The sequence below is a fragment of the Geotrypetes seraphini genome, chromosome 1 (assembly GCF_902459505.1).
Source record: "Geotrypetes seraphini chromosome 1, aGeoSer1.1, whole genome shotgun sequence".
Classification (NCBI taxonomy): Eukaryota; Metazoa; Chordata; class Amphibia; order Gymnophiona; family Dermophiidae; genus Geotrypetes; species Geotrypetes seraphini.
This window is the reverse complement of record NC_047084.1, coordinates 477,673,144-477,690,456: the sequence shown is the minus strand read 5'-3', so window position 1 is coordinate 477,690,456 and position 17,313 is coordinate 477,673,144. Positions and strand designations below refer to the sequence as shown.

Here is a 17,313-nt window from a genome sequence, read left to right as displayed (position 1 = left end):
AGGAGAGGCCTTAGGCATCTGAGCCAATCAGAGCCTTAGACCCCTCCCCGGTGCATCCTAGGAGGGAAGGCCAACATGTTACTAAAAGTTTGCTGCATCTATAAAATGTACCACTATTTAACTATAAGTTCTGCTTAAAGTTCAAAGTACACAGTCAGTTTTCTTCAGTTAGAAGGGAAAAAATAGCACCTAGGAAAACCATTTTGAACTTCTTCGCATATAGATTCAGAACCTTTATATCTGAGATGTACCTGCAAAGCTCTATTTTCAGCATAGATCATTGCTATCTTATATTCATAAATATCTCTGAAAAAAATCTTTATTAATGTGCACATCAACCTTAACGTAAATAAAGCAAATTTCAAATTCATCTGGCATGGGGAGGCTTCAATGATCTCTCTGTGCATCATACTTGCATATCGAGAGAGTAGAATGCCTTTCTATTATGGTAGGTGGGATCTCTCACTTTTAATAATATGAGAGCCACATAAGTGTAGTCAATGACACCTAAGACAGAGGGGAAGTGGGCAAATCATTGAACTGTCACTGTTTGTTGTTTTTTGCTGCTGGGTCTGGGGGAGTCAGCAGTGTATCTGAGAAGGTCTGTGAGAAACTGTTTGATACACTAGGCACTGGCTAACTAGCTGAGGCCTGCAGTGGTTAAAAGTGGCTGAAATAACAGTTTGGAAACTGGCCAGTGGTGAGAAAGGCAAGTGCAGAGGTGATGTATGCAGGCCTGGGTTTCCCCTTGTAAGTGATTATGCAGAGGAAGAGCTCCAACTATTGGCAGAGAATGGCAAAAGCACTCTATGCACTATTTGACAGGTGAATTAACTATGTCCTAGGCCTATATCTACTGTAAATCTGCTGGTAATTTGTTTGTAAATCTGCTTGTAACATGTTGTAAATAAGCTTGTCAATGCAGATCATTTGTTAATTGTTGTAAACCGCCTAGAACTCGATGGGTATGGCGGTATATAAGAATAAAGTTATTTATTATTTTTATTATTATATATCCTGAGATCTTTTTACATTTACTGGTAGCTCAACAATCCTGATGTTCTGAAGGCATCAAATAGTAATAATTCTACAATCTGCAAAGGCATTCTTGAATATGGCAGCTGTGAATCAAATCAAGCTGTCAGTATTTTGTAAACTACAAAGAAATAACAAATTAAACGTGCAACTCCATCACGTTACCCAGTTTGCTTACATCTTCACTCACCATTATTCAGCTGTTGCAATAACACGGATTTCAAAATTTTGTCAGAAAGCCAGAATCTCAATAAGAGATCCACAAACCTACTAAATTAAACTAGAACAAACATATGGAAAGTGGCATTTACTTAAGAAGAAAAAGGGGTGGTGGTCTGTAACAGAGTAAGCCAGAGAGGCAGAGTTTATCTGCAAGCTTTGGCACTGCTCATGCCAACACTCTCAGCATGATGACAATTGCTTAAGATAGAGAATTTTAGCTGGCTCAACATGAAAAGGGAAGAAGGGGATCAATGGCTGATATTGATGCACCATTAGCTGCAAAAGAGAAACAGAAGAGAGATGGGATTAGAATCTTGCAAGATGTCATTGAATGGAAGATTTGCAAAGAAGAGAAAATTAAACAGTAGAACTGATATCATCAAGACGTAGCTCCAGTTATGAGGATGTAGGCAGTATAATGGCCTTATGACAAATGACAAGTCACAACTTCAGTTCTTATTGCAAATCATTGAGCAGCACTGGCAGGTTTAATCAGATAGCGAGAATCTAACATCAGCAGGACTACATGAATTTTGTTGCTTTTCTAAAGCATTGCTACATTATAGACTTATTTGTGGTAAAATGTCTGAATATGTAGCAGAATGAAACAAATTTGTTTTTGTTAATAAAGGAGAAATTAGGTTCTTACCTGCTAATTTACTTTCTTTTAGCTTCTCCAGACCAGTAGAGGTTAACTTTACGAATGGGTATATATCTAATCATGACCAGCAGGTGGAGACTGAAAACAAAACTTTGGGACAGTATATACTATCCTCCCTTCTCTATTTCCCTCAGTCTGCCGAATAGCCAAGCAGAACCAAGAACTGGAAAACAGGAAGAAAACAATACTCCGAACAGGAGTAACAAATAACATACCCAAATGCTGTTGGAAAAATGCAGAGGAGAAATACCCGAAGGAAAAATGTCCCCACAGCTCGCCAGCTAAGCCAGCCGAGCCACAGCCGCTGTTCTTTAATTCTCCCCGGCCCTAGAAAAATACTAGAACCCGCAGCAAAAAACAAAAACTGCCCGCGGAAAACAGCCCCAACAACAACAACAACAGACAGGGTGGGGACCTCTACTGGTCTGGAGAAGCTAAAAGAAAGTAAATTAGCAGGTAAGAACCTAATTTCTCCTTCTTTAGCACTCTCCAGACCAGTAGAGGTTAACTTTACGAATGGGACGTACCAAAGCAGTCCCTCTCACGGGCGGGACCCCCGAAGGGCCGATACCAGAACACGCTCACCGAACACCGCGTCCCGACGCGCCTGAACATCTACCCGATAATGTCTAACAAATGAATGCAAGGAGGACCAAACCGCAGCCTTACAAATATCCACCGGAGGCACGAGCGACGACTCAGCCCAAGAAGCCGCCTGACCCCGAGTGGAATGAGCCTTGAGAAAACTCTGGAACAGGCTGCTGTTTCAGAAGATAAGCGGAGAAGCAATCGTCTCCTTGATCCAGCGCGCAATAGTAGCCTTAGAAGCGCCAGCTCCCCGACGAGGACCAGCCAGGAGGACAAAGAGATGATCGGACTTCCGGAATTCCTGGGTCCGCTGCACATAAGAGCGAAGGACCCGACCGACATCCAACTTGCGCAGCTGTCGTTGCTCAGAAGAGCCCCTCCCGACCACCCAAGACCGGGAGAATCACCGATTGATTGACATGAAAAGGAGAAACAACCTTCGGCAGAAAGGAAGGAACAGGCCGCAAGACGACCCGCTCCCTAGAAAACTCCAAGAAGGAAGCCCTACAAGAGAAAGCCTGCAGCTCAGAAACACGCCTAGCAGAAGTAATGGCCACCAAAAAGACCGCCTTCAAAGTAAGGTCCTTCAAAGAACAGTCGTCCAAGGGCTCGAAAGGCGGGCGCACCAAAACAGAGAGAACCCGATTAAGATCCCAAGAGGGAACCGAGGGCCGTAGGGGAGGCCTAAGCAACTTGGCCGCCCGCAGAAACCGAATCACATCAGGAAGAGCCGATAAAACGCTGACCTGACACCAACCCTCGAAAGGCCGACAGGGCCGCAAGATGAACCCGGAGAGAAGACCAAGCCAGGCCTCTATCCAGGCCATCCTGCAAGAACTCTAGAATGTTAGGCAGAGAAGCGCGAAAAGAGGTCACTCCCCGCGCCCGACACCATTCCTCAAAGAGACACCAAACCCGCACATAAGCCCGAGAGGTAGAAAGCCTCCGGGACCCCAAAAGTGTAGAGATCACCTTGTCTGAATATCCCTTCTTGCTAAGGCGACCCCTTTCAAGAGCCATGCCGTAAGACAGAAGGGAGACGGGTCGAACATGGGAATGGGACCCTGCATCAGAAGGTCGTCCGAGAGAGGCAGAGGAAGAGGAACCGCCACCAGGTGCCTCCCCAGATCCGCATACCACGGACGTCGAGGCCAATCCGGAGCCACCAGCACCACCAAACCCGGATGGTGAACAATGCGAAGAAGCACTCTGCCCACCAGCGGCCAAGGAGGGAACACATACAACAGCCCCTCCGTTGGCCAAGGCTGGACCAGAGCATCCAGACCCTCGGCCAGCCCGTCCCTGCGACGACTGAAGAAGCGGGGCACTTTGGCGTTGCCACTCGTGGCCATCAGGTCCATCAGGGGCTGCCCCCAAGCTTGCACTATCAACCGAAACGCTCCGGCGCCGAGAAACCACTCTCCTGGATCCAGGAAGTGACGACTGAGGAAGTCTGCCTGAACATTTTCTACCCCGGCTATATGAGAAGCCGAGAGGTCCAGAAGATGGGACTCCGCCCAACCCATGAGCCGAGCCGCCTCCTGCGCCCCAGGAGTGCTCTTGGTGCCCCCCTGACGATTGACATAAGCCACCGCCGTGGCAATGTCCGACAGGACTCTGACCAACTTGCCCAGCAAAAGGGAGTGGAAAGCTAACAGCGCCAGCCTAACCGCTCTGGTCTCCAACACGTTGATCGACCAGGAGGCCTCCTCCGCGGACCAGGTGCCCCGAGCTGAGTGGCCCATAAACTGAGCCCCCCAACCGAGGAGACTCGCATCCGTAAGGAGCACCGTCCACTGCGGGAGATCCAGACCCACCCCCTGAACCAGGTGAGGGGTCCGGAGCCACCAGCGCAGACTGCAGCGCGCCAAGCCTCGCAGGGGAACCGGAACATCCAAATCTTGCCTCCGGGGAGACCACCTCCGGAGCAGAGCATACTGAAGAGGACGCATGTGGGCCCGCGCCCACCTCACCATGTCCAGGGACGCCGCCATTGACCCCAGGACTTGGAGGAAATCTCGCGCCCGAGAACCCCGGGACGCCAAAAGCAGGCGAATCTGAGATTGCAATTTGCTCACCCGGGCCTCTGGAAGGAAGACCTTCCCCAAGGAGGTGTCGAACATAACCCCAAGGCACTCCAGACGCTGAGCCGGGACCAACCGACTCTTGGAAAGGTTGACCACCCAGCCCAGCGACCGGAGAAACACCACCACCCGAGCCGTAACCCGGGAGCTCTCCTGCAACGACTTTGCCCGAATCAACCAGTCGTCCAGGTAGGGGTGAACCAGGATGCCCACCGACCGCAAGGCTGCCGCGACGACCACCATTACCGTGGTGAGCGTCCGAGGAGCCGTGGCCAGACCAAAGGGAAGCGCACAGAACTGAAAGTGCCGCCCCAAGATCGCAAAGCGAAGGAAGCGCTGATGAGAGGCCCGAATTGGAACCTGCAAGTAGGCCTCCGTCAGATCGAGAGACGTAAGAAACTCCCCCGGCTGAACCGCCAGAAAGACCGACCGCAGCGTTTCCATGCGGAAAGACGGAATCTTGAGAGCTCTGTTGACCCCTTTCAAATCCAGGATGGGCCGAAAGGTCCCCTCCTTTATGGCCACCACAAAATAAATGGAGTACCTGCCGGTGCCCCACTCCGTAGGGGGCACCGGCACCACTGCCTCGAGATCTAGCAAACGCTGAAGGGTTTGACGAAAAACCTGCGTCTTCCATGGAGTCTGACATGGAGAAGCGAGGAAAAGGTCCGGCAGAGAGCGGGTAAACTCCAGAGCGTAACCGTCCCGCACCACCTCAAGACCCACTGATCGGTACGCGATCTCGGCCCATTTGGGGAAAAAATTGCGCAGCCGGGCCCCCACCGGAACCAAAGGGGGCGCCGGCAAGGAGTCATTGCGCAGGACGGGAAGCGGGGGAACCGGTCGGAGGGATTCCCTGCCCCCCGACGGGCCCCCCGAAAGGGCTGCATGCGCTGGAAGAACCGACCCCGGGAAAAACCCTGAGCCGGGAAAGAAGCAGCCCCACGCCCCGGGCGTTACTTGCGAAATTCCCGCAAACGCCCCCGGGCAGCCCCACACCCAGACGCAGGGCGGGCACGGTCCTCAGGCAGACGGGGCACCTTCGAGTCCGTCAGAGTCTGAATCAACTCATCTAATTCCTCTCCAAACAAAAAGAACCCCCTAAAGGGAACTTTAGTAAACTTAGCATTGGACGCAGAATCCGCCGCCCAAGCGCGCAGCCACAAAACACGCCGCGCGGCCACGCCATAGACTTAGCCGAAATCCGCACCAAGTCATAAAGAGCAGCTGAGAGGAAACGAGGCAGCCATCGCAATCTTCGCTACCTCCTGATCCACTAGAGACCAGTCATCAGACTCTCGATCCAGGACACGCTCAGCCCACCGAAACACGGCGCGAGCGACTAGCTCCCCACAAATAGCCGCCTGGACCCCCAAAGGCAGAAACATCAAAATCATACTTAAGAAGTGTCTCTAACGCACGCTCCTCCGAGACCCTAAGAGCAGAACCGTCCATAACAGGCACGGTATGCCGCTTAGGAAGTGCCGAGACCACCGCGTTCCCCATTGGCGAAATTAAGGTAGCCCCACCTCCCTCCGGGACGGGATACCCAAGAGCCAAGGCGCACACCAAACGAAACTGCGCCCATAGGCCACTGCGCCAACACAAAATCCCGCAAATCCTGACGCACAGGAAAAAAACGGGAAACAGGACAGACCCCCTGAAGCAGAGGGGCCCCCATACGCGGGGTCTCCGGCGGCGACACTGCAAAAATGCCGCACCAAGGAGACCTGCTACACAGGTCTAAAAGCTCATCCCTCTGAATAAAAAGCGCACCACGGACGCATCTGCTCTGGAAGACGGGAAACCCGCCGCCCCGCTGCCAACAGGCGTCCCCTCTAGAGGATCCTGGAAGCCCGCCAAAGCAGCCAGGTCCTCAACCAGGCCAACACGCTCCTCCGCCCACCAATTCGCAATCCAAGCCCCCCCGCGGGCGCTTGGATGAGGGAGGAGGGAAGAGGGACGCCAAAACGAAAAGAGGGAGGCAAAGCCATAGGGGGCGCGGAGGGAAACCCCCCCCGAAACCCCCCAGGCGCACGTGGGACCCCCAAAAGTCCCGCACAAAGAAAGAAAATAAATTGGGGGCAAAAAAAAACCCCTGGGGGTCCCCAGGGACTCCCTGCCCCAGCAGGGGTCCATGCTGAAACCTGCCCCTGTGTTCGCCATACAGGGGGAAGGTCACCTGAGGTTGCAGACAAAATGGAGGGGGCCAGACAAAGAAAATGGCGAAGTTCCCGCCAAAAATGCTCCCTCCATGGCCTGTAGCGGCTGAGAAGACTGAACAGTCTCAGCCGCTAAAACAGGCAAGTCGGCATCAGCTGTCAAAAAATCAGCTGAGAGGGAATCCTTCGGGGAATCCCTCCGTGGGCGGTTGGTGGAAGACCGGGCTATCCCCACTGCCTCCATGCCGACTCGCGACGGCACCATCGGCGGGGAGCTACTGTGGCGCCTGCAGCCGCTGCCTGACGGAGCTCCACCACCTCACCGACCCAAACCGCCGAGTTCAGGCCTGGCCGCGAGGTGCCTCGCGGCTGGACTAAAATTGTGGGCCTACTCCCCCGGAGAAGGGCACAATTGCATCCATACGCGACCTAAGCTATAAAAATAGTGCTGGTTACATGAAAAAATACAGTAAAATACAGTTTTCTTAAAGGGAAACAACCCTCCAGACCAGCACTACCTCAGGATTTTTTTTTTTTACAGAACAGACTCCACAGGCTCTCGAAGCAATATGCCTTGCTTGACTTAGGGGGCAAGGCTTACTGCTGAGGCTCCTCTAAAAAAATGTGGGGAGGTGGAGGAAGTGGGGGGAGGGACCCCGCTCGTGACCCGCCGGGTTTGACACCCCCGAGGTCGGACGAACCCCCAAACAGGGCCCGACCAAGCTCCGTCCGGCCAAAAACAGGGACAATAAACCCCTAAACAAATTCCAACAGCCCTACCAAGAGAGATGGGTACAGATCACTCAACATCCTGCTGGAGACTGAAAGAAGACTGAGGGAAATAGAGAAGGGAGGATAGTATATACTGTCCCAAAGTTTTGTTTTCAGTCTCCACCTGCTGGTCATGATTAGATATATACCCATTCGTAAAGTTAACCTCTACTGGTCTGGAGAGTGCTAAAGAAATGTATTTTCATCAATTTTGAGATAAAAGTGCTACCTCTAGTTAGTCAAAAATTTCAAAACATTTTAGCAGCTATCTTTAGTTAAAGCAGAACAGCTCTAGGGGGTAAGGCCCTTGAAAAACAGCATGTTTATTTTTTATGTTCCACCCCTACCTCCCTTGAACATGTATACAAACACAGACAAAGACACCATGTGGGGTTAGAGACTGAGAGGCAGCAAAATAGATGCAGACATGGAGTCGGGCTTGGATCAGGGATGAATACTGATGAGGCTCAAAAGGTAGGAAGGGATAGATTGTAGGGATGGAGGTTATAGAGGAAGGCAGGGCAAAGGAGTGAGACATGGGCTCTATATGCATTGTGACATGGGCAGGACCAATAGGGGTGAAATATGGACATACCTGGTAGGACAGAGATAGCAATCAGGCTTACAGACACTAATATCAGCTCTCTTCCAGTTAGCACTAATTCATACAAACAGGTTGAAAAGGCAATGGTGAAGGCTATAAGGTAGCTTGGGTGCATAGGAAGAGGAATGGCCAGTTGGAAAAAGGAGGAATTGATGCCCTGTATAAGACCCTAGTGAGTACCTTCATTTTAAATATTGTGTACAATACTGGTGACCACACTTTCCAAAAGATATAATACAGGATACAGTCAGTCCAGAGGAAGGCAACTAAAAGGCTGATGGTCTACCTTTAGTGTTCTTCAACCGGTGGTCCGTGGACCGGTGCCAGTCTGCAAAAATTTCCTGCTGGTCTGTGAAGAATTTTAATCAAATCATGTAAATTAGCAATGTGCGCGGTAGACATGGGCGCCACCTCCACTACGACGAAATCACGTGCGTTATGTCGAGTGCACGATCCATGGGCTTATGGCTAATCTGGCTTCCTACTTTAATTACGCTAGCGTGTATCTTTCCTACCTAACATTGTGTTATTTTGTTTTGTAAAATTGAAACTCTACAAAATGGAAATAAAGAAATGCAAACAGCAAAACATTTTAACATTTTTTAATAGAGGCAAAGACAATAATCAAGAGAAAAGTAGTGATACTTCCGAAAATGTGCCAAGTACTAGTACTTCAAATTCAGAAAAAACGAAGAAAAAGAAATATGTCGATACTTACCAGAATGTGCGATATCAAAACCAAAAAAGTCAAAAGGAAACTGTGTTAGACAATTCGATAAGGAGTATTTAAATGCTTGGATTCTATTATGCACCTGGCAGTGAACTATTGCCACGGCCTTTGTGTGTAGTGTGTTCCGAAATTCTGTCAAATGACGCCATGAAACCTTCTAAACTTGTTCGTCATTTGATTCGAAGCATAGAGATTTTATTGATAAGCCACTGGTCTTTGATTACATGATCAAATGAAAATTCAGAAAAGTGTAATGAAAATGATAATGACAAGTCACTGCTTCAAGTGGCTTATTTAGTTGCTCTCCGATCATTTATGATGGATGAAGAGTTAGTAAAGCCCTGCCTCTTAGATGTCGTACGAGAAATTTTGGGACCTCAAGCCACTAAAAAGCTAGAGGCTATATCCATGTTGGATACCACAATTCAGAGGAGAATTGTTGATATGACCATGGATATCGATGCAAATTGTAGAAGGGATAAAGAAATTGAGATATTTTGAAATTCAACTTGATGAGTCTACCGACGTGAGTAACCATGCTATCTTACTGTACTTTGTGAGGTATAGTGAAGAGGAAGACTTTCAGAAAGAACTTCTTTGTTGCCTTGACTTACCTGGACGGACTACTAGTTCTGAGATACTTAATGCTCTTGATAAGTATTTTCAAGTGCAAGGCTTAGACTGGAGGAAATGCATCAGAGTTGCAGGAAGTTGGCACCCAGGAATCTTGTCAACTTACTGCATATGCCACTGGGAGCATCTAGCTGCAAAGAAGCTTTCTGCTGAACTGAAAACTGTGATGAATGGCTTAGTAAAGATCGTTAATGAAATTTGTAGTCGAGCTAGACAGATTCAGAACAGATTCATTCACACAGAGGGTGGTAAATACCTGGAATGTGCTTCCGGAGGAGGTGGTAGAGCAGAGTACGATTTTGGGTTTCAAAGAGGGGTTGGACAAGTTCCTGAAGGAAAAGGGGATTGAGGGGTATAGTTAGAGGGGTACTATATAGGATAAAATGTCTTAAGTAAAGGATCACTTACAGGTCACGGACCTGGGGGGCTGCCGCGGGTGCGGACTGCTGGGCACGATGGACCTATGGTCTGACTCGGCAGAGGCAATGCTTATGTTCTTATGTAAATTTGCAATCTATCCCTGAAAACAGGCATGATCTTGGAGGATTGGAAGATAGCCAACGTTACACCCATCTTTAAAAAAGGATCAAAAGGTGACCCGGGAAACTACAGACCGGTGAGTCTGACCTCGGTTCCAGGGAAAATGGCGGAAGCACTGATAAAAGACAACATTGATGAACATTTTGAAAGAAACAAACTTCTGATAACCAGCCAACATGGTTTCTGCAAGGGGAGATTGTGCCTAACGAACTTATTGCACTTCTTCGAAGTAATTAACAAATGGATGGACAGAGGAGACCCCATAGACATCATACATCTAGATTTCCAAAAAGCCTTTGACAAGGTAGAAACATAGAAAGAAAGAAACATAGAAAGGTGACGGAAGAAAAGGGCTACAGCCCATCAAGTCTGCCCACTCTACTGACCCACCCCATTAAGTCTGAGTGCTGCTCGACCCACGTAGGGATCCCACGTGGATGTCCCATTTATTCTTAAAGTCGAGCACACTTGTGGCCTTGATTACCTGCGTCGGAAGTTTGTTCCAGTGATCTACCACTCTTTCTGTGAAGAAATACTTCCTGATGTCACCTCTAAATTTCCCTCCCCTGAGTTTGAGCGAGTGCCCCCTTGTGACCGAGGGTCCCTTGGGAAGGAATATATCGTTTTCTACCTCGACACAACCTGTGACGTACTTAAAAGTCTCAATCATGTCACCCCTTTCCCTGCGCTCCTCTAGAGAGTACAACTGCAATTTGCCCAGTCTTTCCTCGTATGAGAGACCCTTGAGTCCAGAGACCTTCCTAGTGGCCATTCGCTGGACCGACTCAGCTCGAAGCACCTCTTTACGGTAATGTGGCCTCCAGAATTGCACACAGTACTCCAGATGAGGTCTCACCATGGTTCTATACAGTGGCATTATGACTTCAGGTTTGCGGCTGACGAAGCTTCTATTGATACCCCATGAATGCCTACTTTGGAAGCTGAAGAACCATGGGATGGAAGGAGATGTACATAGATAGATCAGAAACTGGTTGGCGGGTAGGAAACAGAGGGTAGTGAAGGGCCACTACTCGGACTGGAGCAGGGTCACGAGTGGTGTCCCTGGAGGGCTCAGTGCTCGGGCTGCTGCTATTTAATATATTTATAAATGATCTACAAACAGGGATGAAGTGTGAGATAATAAAATTTGCGGATGACACCAAACTAAAGAGGACTGCGAAGAATTGCAAAGGGACTTGAACAAATTAGAGAACCCATGCAAAATTTCTCCTTCACCAAGTATTTGTTGAGAGCGTAGATGTGCAGAATAGGATGGAGACTTCTAGACTTTTTTGGAATGAGAAAATACTTTTGAGTAGAATCCTTGGCCATTCTAATACATAGATACTTGTTCTGTGGCAATGAGCTGGAGAAGGTCTGAGCTCCTGATGGGAGTTGAAAGAGGACTCTTTTGGAGGATGGTTTGGAGGTATTTTCTAGAAACAAAGGGCAAAGCCCTGACTCACCACTTGAAGGACTCATTGATCTGATGTTATCAGGGACCACCAATGAGAATAGTGGGCAAGTCAACCTCCTATGGGGAGAGTTTGAGGTAAAGGTTGAGAAATTCTGGCAATGCTCTCTAGCATGAAGTCAAAAAGATTGCTATTGTTTGAGATGAGACTGTAGCTGGGTCATCTGCTGCCTCTGTTGTCTGGGTCACCTCGGATTTGAACAGCGAGTGGATATTGAAGGCTGGCTATACATCCATTTGGCATAATAAGTAGAACACCTGGAGATAGTAGAATATCTCTTTGATGCTTAAGACTGGGTTGATTTAGAAGATAAGGTGGTCATGCAATCAGTATGTCTTTTGATCTTTGAGTAGCTTCTTCCTTGTAGTTTTCAAAAAGATCATCTCCTATACAGGGCATGTTGGACAGTCAATCTTGTACATTGACGTTTAGGTCTGAAATTCTCGATGTCTAGGCACATTTCAGAGGAGACAGCAAATTGTAAGGATGGAGATCTTGCATCGGTGCATTGACGCTTGGGACGATGCAGATACTTGTTCAGAGAAGGAAATATGTTTATGCTTTTTAGTCTTTTTTACAAAGTTCCCCCAGTGCAGGTTTTGTTGATGTCATCAGTACGGGTATCAATCGATGTTAATGATCAGCATCAGAGTCTCCAGTCATAGTCGATGCAGTTGAAGTTGACCTGAAAAATTTTTCAAACTGCAATTTCCTGGCCTTAAGTGACCTCTTCTGCAACTTAGAGCACAGCATGAAAGAATTATCCCAATGTTGAGGACCTAGACACTGGATACATCAGTTATGTGGATCCTTGCCTGAAATGGTCCTGTGACATCAAGTGCATCACTTGAAGCAGATAGGCACTTTGGACATGGAAGAAAAAAACGCCGATGCAACGTCAAAAGACTTGTGTTCCAGGGAGATCGAGTAAGTAGTAACCTGAAAACAAGTCAATGCTCCTGACCTGAGAAGAGACTGAAAAGTGCCTGCAGGCCTAAAACAAAAAAATAATAAAATTTAAAAAAATTTATATGTAATGAAAGAAAATACAAATAAATGACAAAAATGGCAGGAAGGTACAAAATATAAGCATAAAACGCTTGTACAAAATATGCGCACTTAAGAAACTAAGAACAGCTTCTCTGCTCCGCAGAAAACTAATAACTGATAGTCCCACAAGCCGGTTTCAGACAGGAAGGCACTAACATATGCACATTAGGGGCAATTTCGAGATTTTTAAAGGGCCAGTACACTTTTGCACTGTCTGTATCAGACTTTGTGGATAACATCATCCACATGTGAGAATATGCTGCCTGCTTGATCTAAGATAAAATATGCTATTCAGTATAGCTCTATTTTTACCCCAGTCCTCAGGAACCATCTGGTCAGTCAGATTTTCAGGATACCCAAAATAACTATGCATTAGAATATTTGAATACGATGGAGGAAATGCATGCTCGTATATTTCCTGCATATTCATTAAGGATAACTTGAAAACCCAACCTGCCAGGTAGATCCTGAGGACCGGGTTGAAAGCTACTGGTTATTAATAACATATACAGTAGATACCTATACCTAACTATAATCACCAATATTAGTAAAGAAACGCTTAACTTTCTTAAAATGTGAAAAAGTTAATGTTCTAGAAAAACAGTATACTTTCTTCTACCTAACTTATGTCAACCAACTTTAGTTACTTAAGTGGTAATATTAAAACAAAACAGTATTATTCAAATCATTCATTTATGTTACATAATTTAAAAAAGGACTACTAGAGTGTTTCTCAGTGTGGAAACAAAACCTGAAAATAAGACACTGGTTATTTACAAAGTTTCATGAAGCTCTATTGTTAAAATAGATTACAACTTGAGAATTTTAAATACCGTCTGAAAAATAGTTGTTTTTTTTACTGTTCATAGACTGGTATATGCAATTAAATGTCGGCAAAAAGCCCTTCTTTCTTTAAGAAAGAGCAAGATTGCTGCTAGCATACCTCATTCTGTTCCTCATGTTCCAATATGGCTTGTAAGAAAGCTCTCCTTTCATGGCTTGAAGATTTCTGATCAAACATCCCTGCCTGGATGACCTTCTGATCGACATTCAGCTTATATTTAGCAGCAGCAAGAATCTTCTCTTCTACACTGTTTACAGTGCATAATCGTAGTACCCGAACTTCATTCTGTTGGCCAATTCGATGTGCTCTGTCTTGAGCTTGCAAATCCTATTTGATAGGACACAAATATGTTAAGCTAAATTCTCTAACAAGAAAGCAGATCATTTAACATTTGAATAAAAAAAAAAAAGGCATGGGGCTATTTAAAAACAAACATATAAAGCAAGATTGAAAGTTGTGGTCATAAAATGACCAGTAATGGTAATGATAAAAATGCAGAAGAATATTCCAGGTTCCCATTCCTGAGTTTATCAAGGTTTTGTCACTAAAGGTATCAGAAAATACAAGAATCCCTAGCTCCAAAACAGAAAGTAATCATCAGATACTATTTCGATTTCTGATCTCCTTCTAAAACAGAATATTAACACTCTCCAACTCTGAGATCCCCAACTTAAGCTGAACACTTTTGTAATCAAGAATCCAAACTTGTATAGATATGCAGGTGTTCAAATAGAAATACAATACAATACAATTTTTATTTGTATACCGCCAATACCTCCATGAAGTTCACAGCGGTTTACATAAGTAATTATAGTGATACAAATTTAAATAGAAATGAGAGAGAACCATCAAAACAGAATTTCTAGTATGCTGGAAAGTCCTTAAGTGACATGATTTCACTGCAAGCTAAATATACATTGGGTTCGTCTCAAATGGAGATGCATGATGTGAATTGTTGAAGCCAAAAAGTCTAAAAATCTCAGCAAGATCCAGAGTGAAATAAGACTTCCTTTACTGCTGCCAATATATCTTGTGTCTTGAGAAGACACGTCATTAATAAGTGATTTGGAAAAAGTAGTGAGAGATGCAGTGTATTTAGGTTTATAGATGGGAATAAAATCTATATATAAAATAAATATTAGCATAGTCTAGTATATAACTAGCAATACTAGGGAACTTCAGTTTATATACTTCTGCTCCATTAGAAACCCAGAAACTGCAGTAAAAAGTGGCTTCAGTGCGCTATTATGCAGGCTTTTCCTCAAGCGCTAAGGTCATTTTTACCGCAGCCAGAAAATGGCCAATTTTCTATTTCTTTTAGCAATGTCTATATGGAATTGCTGACTAAGTTACACTGGCTATAGTAGAGGGTGTGTGTTGTCGTAGCTTAAAGGGCAAAGAAGTCAAAGTAATACTGTATAACTGGATAAGACTTCTCAGTATTCAAATAAGCAAAATATATATATGGCTTATAAAGTAAGTAAAGTGTTCACATACACTCAGAATTGTGAAATTTGACCAAGAGCGTTAGCTCCTATAGTCAAACCCACCGCCATGATCATATTTCATTTTTAAACCTAACTATTGCTCTTTCCAAGGGTTCCTTCACTACTACAATATACAGGAAACAAGCCGACTGCAACAATTTGCTGAGTTATGATAGTTTCCATCCTAAACACTTGAAGGATAATATTCCAACAGTGCAATTTCTTAGACTCAAAAGATTGTGTTCTACTCAAGAAGATTTTGTCATTAAGTCCCAGGACATGACAAAAAGATTTCTAGAACAGGGATACCCAAGTACTATTAAGAAAGCATACAAAAGAGCTTTTAACACCCCCGGGGCATTCTCCTACATTCACAATATCAGACATCTGAGTGTTCTATAGTGTGTGTATTACCCCACTCTAATTATGCATTTAAAATCAAGCGAATTATTAAACAGCATTGGAGCATTATGCAATATCATCCTGAGTTTCAAAATTTGCTCAGATTTGCGTTTTCTAAGGGACCCAATTTAAAACAACAGTTAGTGTGGTCTCAATTTATGCCTACAGGGGAACCCATCATTTATAGTGGACACCAACCATGTGGTCACTGCAAATTTTGTCAATACAGCACTACACTTCTCAGCTCTCATTGCCGAATTGGGTTACAAAGAAAGCTCTCCATATGTCTACCAATTGTGAGACCCAGGGGGTTGCATACATAGTCCAATGCCCCTGCTTGTTACTTTATATTGGTCAGACGTCCCGTAGTATCAAACTCAGGATTGCCGAACATCTAAGTAAGATCCGCACCAAAAAATTGGAAGCACCTTTAGTGCAACATTGGGTGGACAAGCAACATACCATTGCAGATTTTCTTTTTTTAGCAGTAGAAGCCCCCAAACTCTCACGAGGAGGGGATCTTTCCCGTACCTTATGGTTCAAGGAACATCTAATTCTTAAATTGCACACGTTACATCCTGAAGGCTTGAATAGTGAGATAGAATGGCAAGCTTTTTTGTAGTTCTTCTGCAGTTAAGTCCAGTTCCGGGTTTTACTATTCACTCTCTGACAGTTTGATTAGGCTTTTTTGTAGTTCTTCTGCAGTTAAGTCCAGTTCCGGGTTTTACTATTCACTCTCTGACAGTTTGATCAGGCTCAGCTGAGCTGTGCGTAGCCCCTCCTTTCTTGGGACTATGTCAGCACATTTACCTTTGGTATTTAAGCCAGTAGTTTACTCGGCGGCTCTACAGCCGTCATATGACTGAAGCAGTGAAGTAAAGTAACGTTATGTATATGGCAAGTACCCTTTCTAACTTTTTCCTGTGTTGCCTTTTGAAGAGTTGTATTATACATTTTCTCTTTAATAATGGTTGTTGTGTAATCACACGTGAGTGACATTTTATATTTTAATCCACAGATTATAAGGTGTTTTGCCTGTATCACACCACTCTTATTTCCTTGGCATTTTGAGCAGTCCCTTGAGAAAGAATTTCGAAACATGGTCCATGTCGGAACCTGCGGACACAGTTGAAAGCTAAGTGGAAACTTCTTTCTCTCTTTTGCCATTGAAAATAAGTTGAGCATTTGAACAGTGTTCATTTCAAGCTTTTTTTCAAAATAAGTCATGCACAGTGATGGGGCAGTGGGTTTGGCTATAGGAGCTAACGCTCTTGATCAAATTTCACAATTCTGAGTGTATGTGAACACTGTACTTACTTTATAAGCCAGATATATATTTTGCTTATTTGTATACTGAGAAGTCGTATCCAGTTATATGGAATTGCCACCATTATACATTTTCTGTCATAACAAAGAATTACCACTGGAGCACTTACCAATACCTGTTTTGTAGGTGATAAGAGCTCACACATTAATTTTATGCTATGCAGACATGCTGATTAACACAGGAATACCTTATTCTGTGCCCCTGGATACAACCTTGCCAACAATTTTTTAAAAATATATTTTCTAGTGCACAAGTAAAATGCACAAATTTGGAACTTACTGCAGAACTACTGAGCACATCTTGTGGTAAGCCATTTTAAGCTGCAGTAAACATGAGGTAGTGCTTGTTAAAATGACCCATTAAGAAATTACGGATAGCAAGATGCAGGTAGCAGACCATCAGCAAGTTGGGGATTATTCAGTCTTTTGCATGAGTGTCACATGTTTGATTACCAGAGCTCCTAGCACTCAGCGAACAGGTACGATCCCAAGAGGCTTAAATAGCAGAATTAGGGGCCCCATGTCTTTCTCAATAACAGACTATGGACTTTTCCTCCAAGAATTTGTCCAAACCTTTCTTAAAACTACGCTATCCGCTCTTTCCACAACCTCTGGCAATGCATTCCAGAGCGTAACAATTCTCTGAGTGATAAAAATTTCCTCCCATTGGTTTTAAAAGTATTTCCCTTTAACTTCATC

At 45.2% G+C, this 17,313-nt stretch overlaps 1 protein-coding gene across 6 annotated transcripts in view; it reads right to left on the bottom strand.

Annotated features, from left to right (window-relative positions):
- The window catches only part of SMARCA2 (SWI/SNF related, matrix associated, actin dependent regulator of chromatin, subfamily a, member 2), a 604,189-nt gene that overhangs the window by 208,621 nt on the left and 378,255 nt on the right, over positions 1 to 17,313 (bottom strand). For all 6 annotated transcript variants that reach the window (XM_033925235.1, XM_033925226.1, XM_033925254.1 and 3 more), the window contains exon 26: positions 13,499 to 13,726. In XM_033925235.1, coding sequence (XP_033781126.1) covers positions 13,499 to 13,726 — 228 coding nt within the window. The remainder of the gene's footprint in view (positions 1 to 13,498; positions 13,727 to 17,313) is intronic.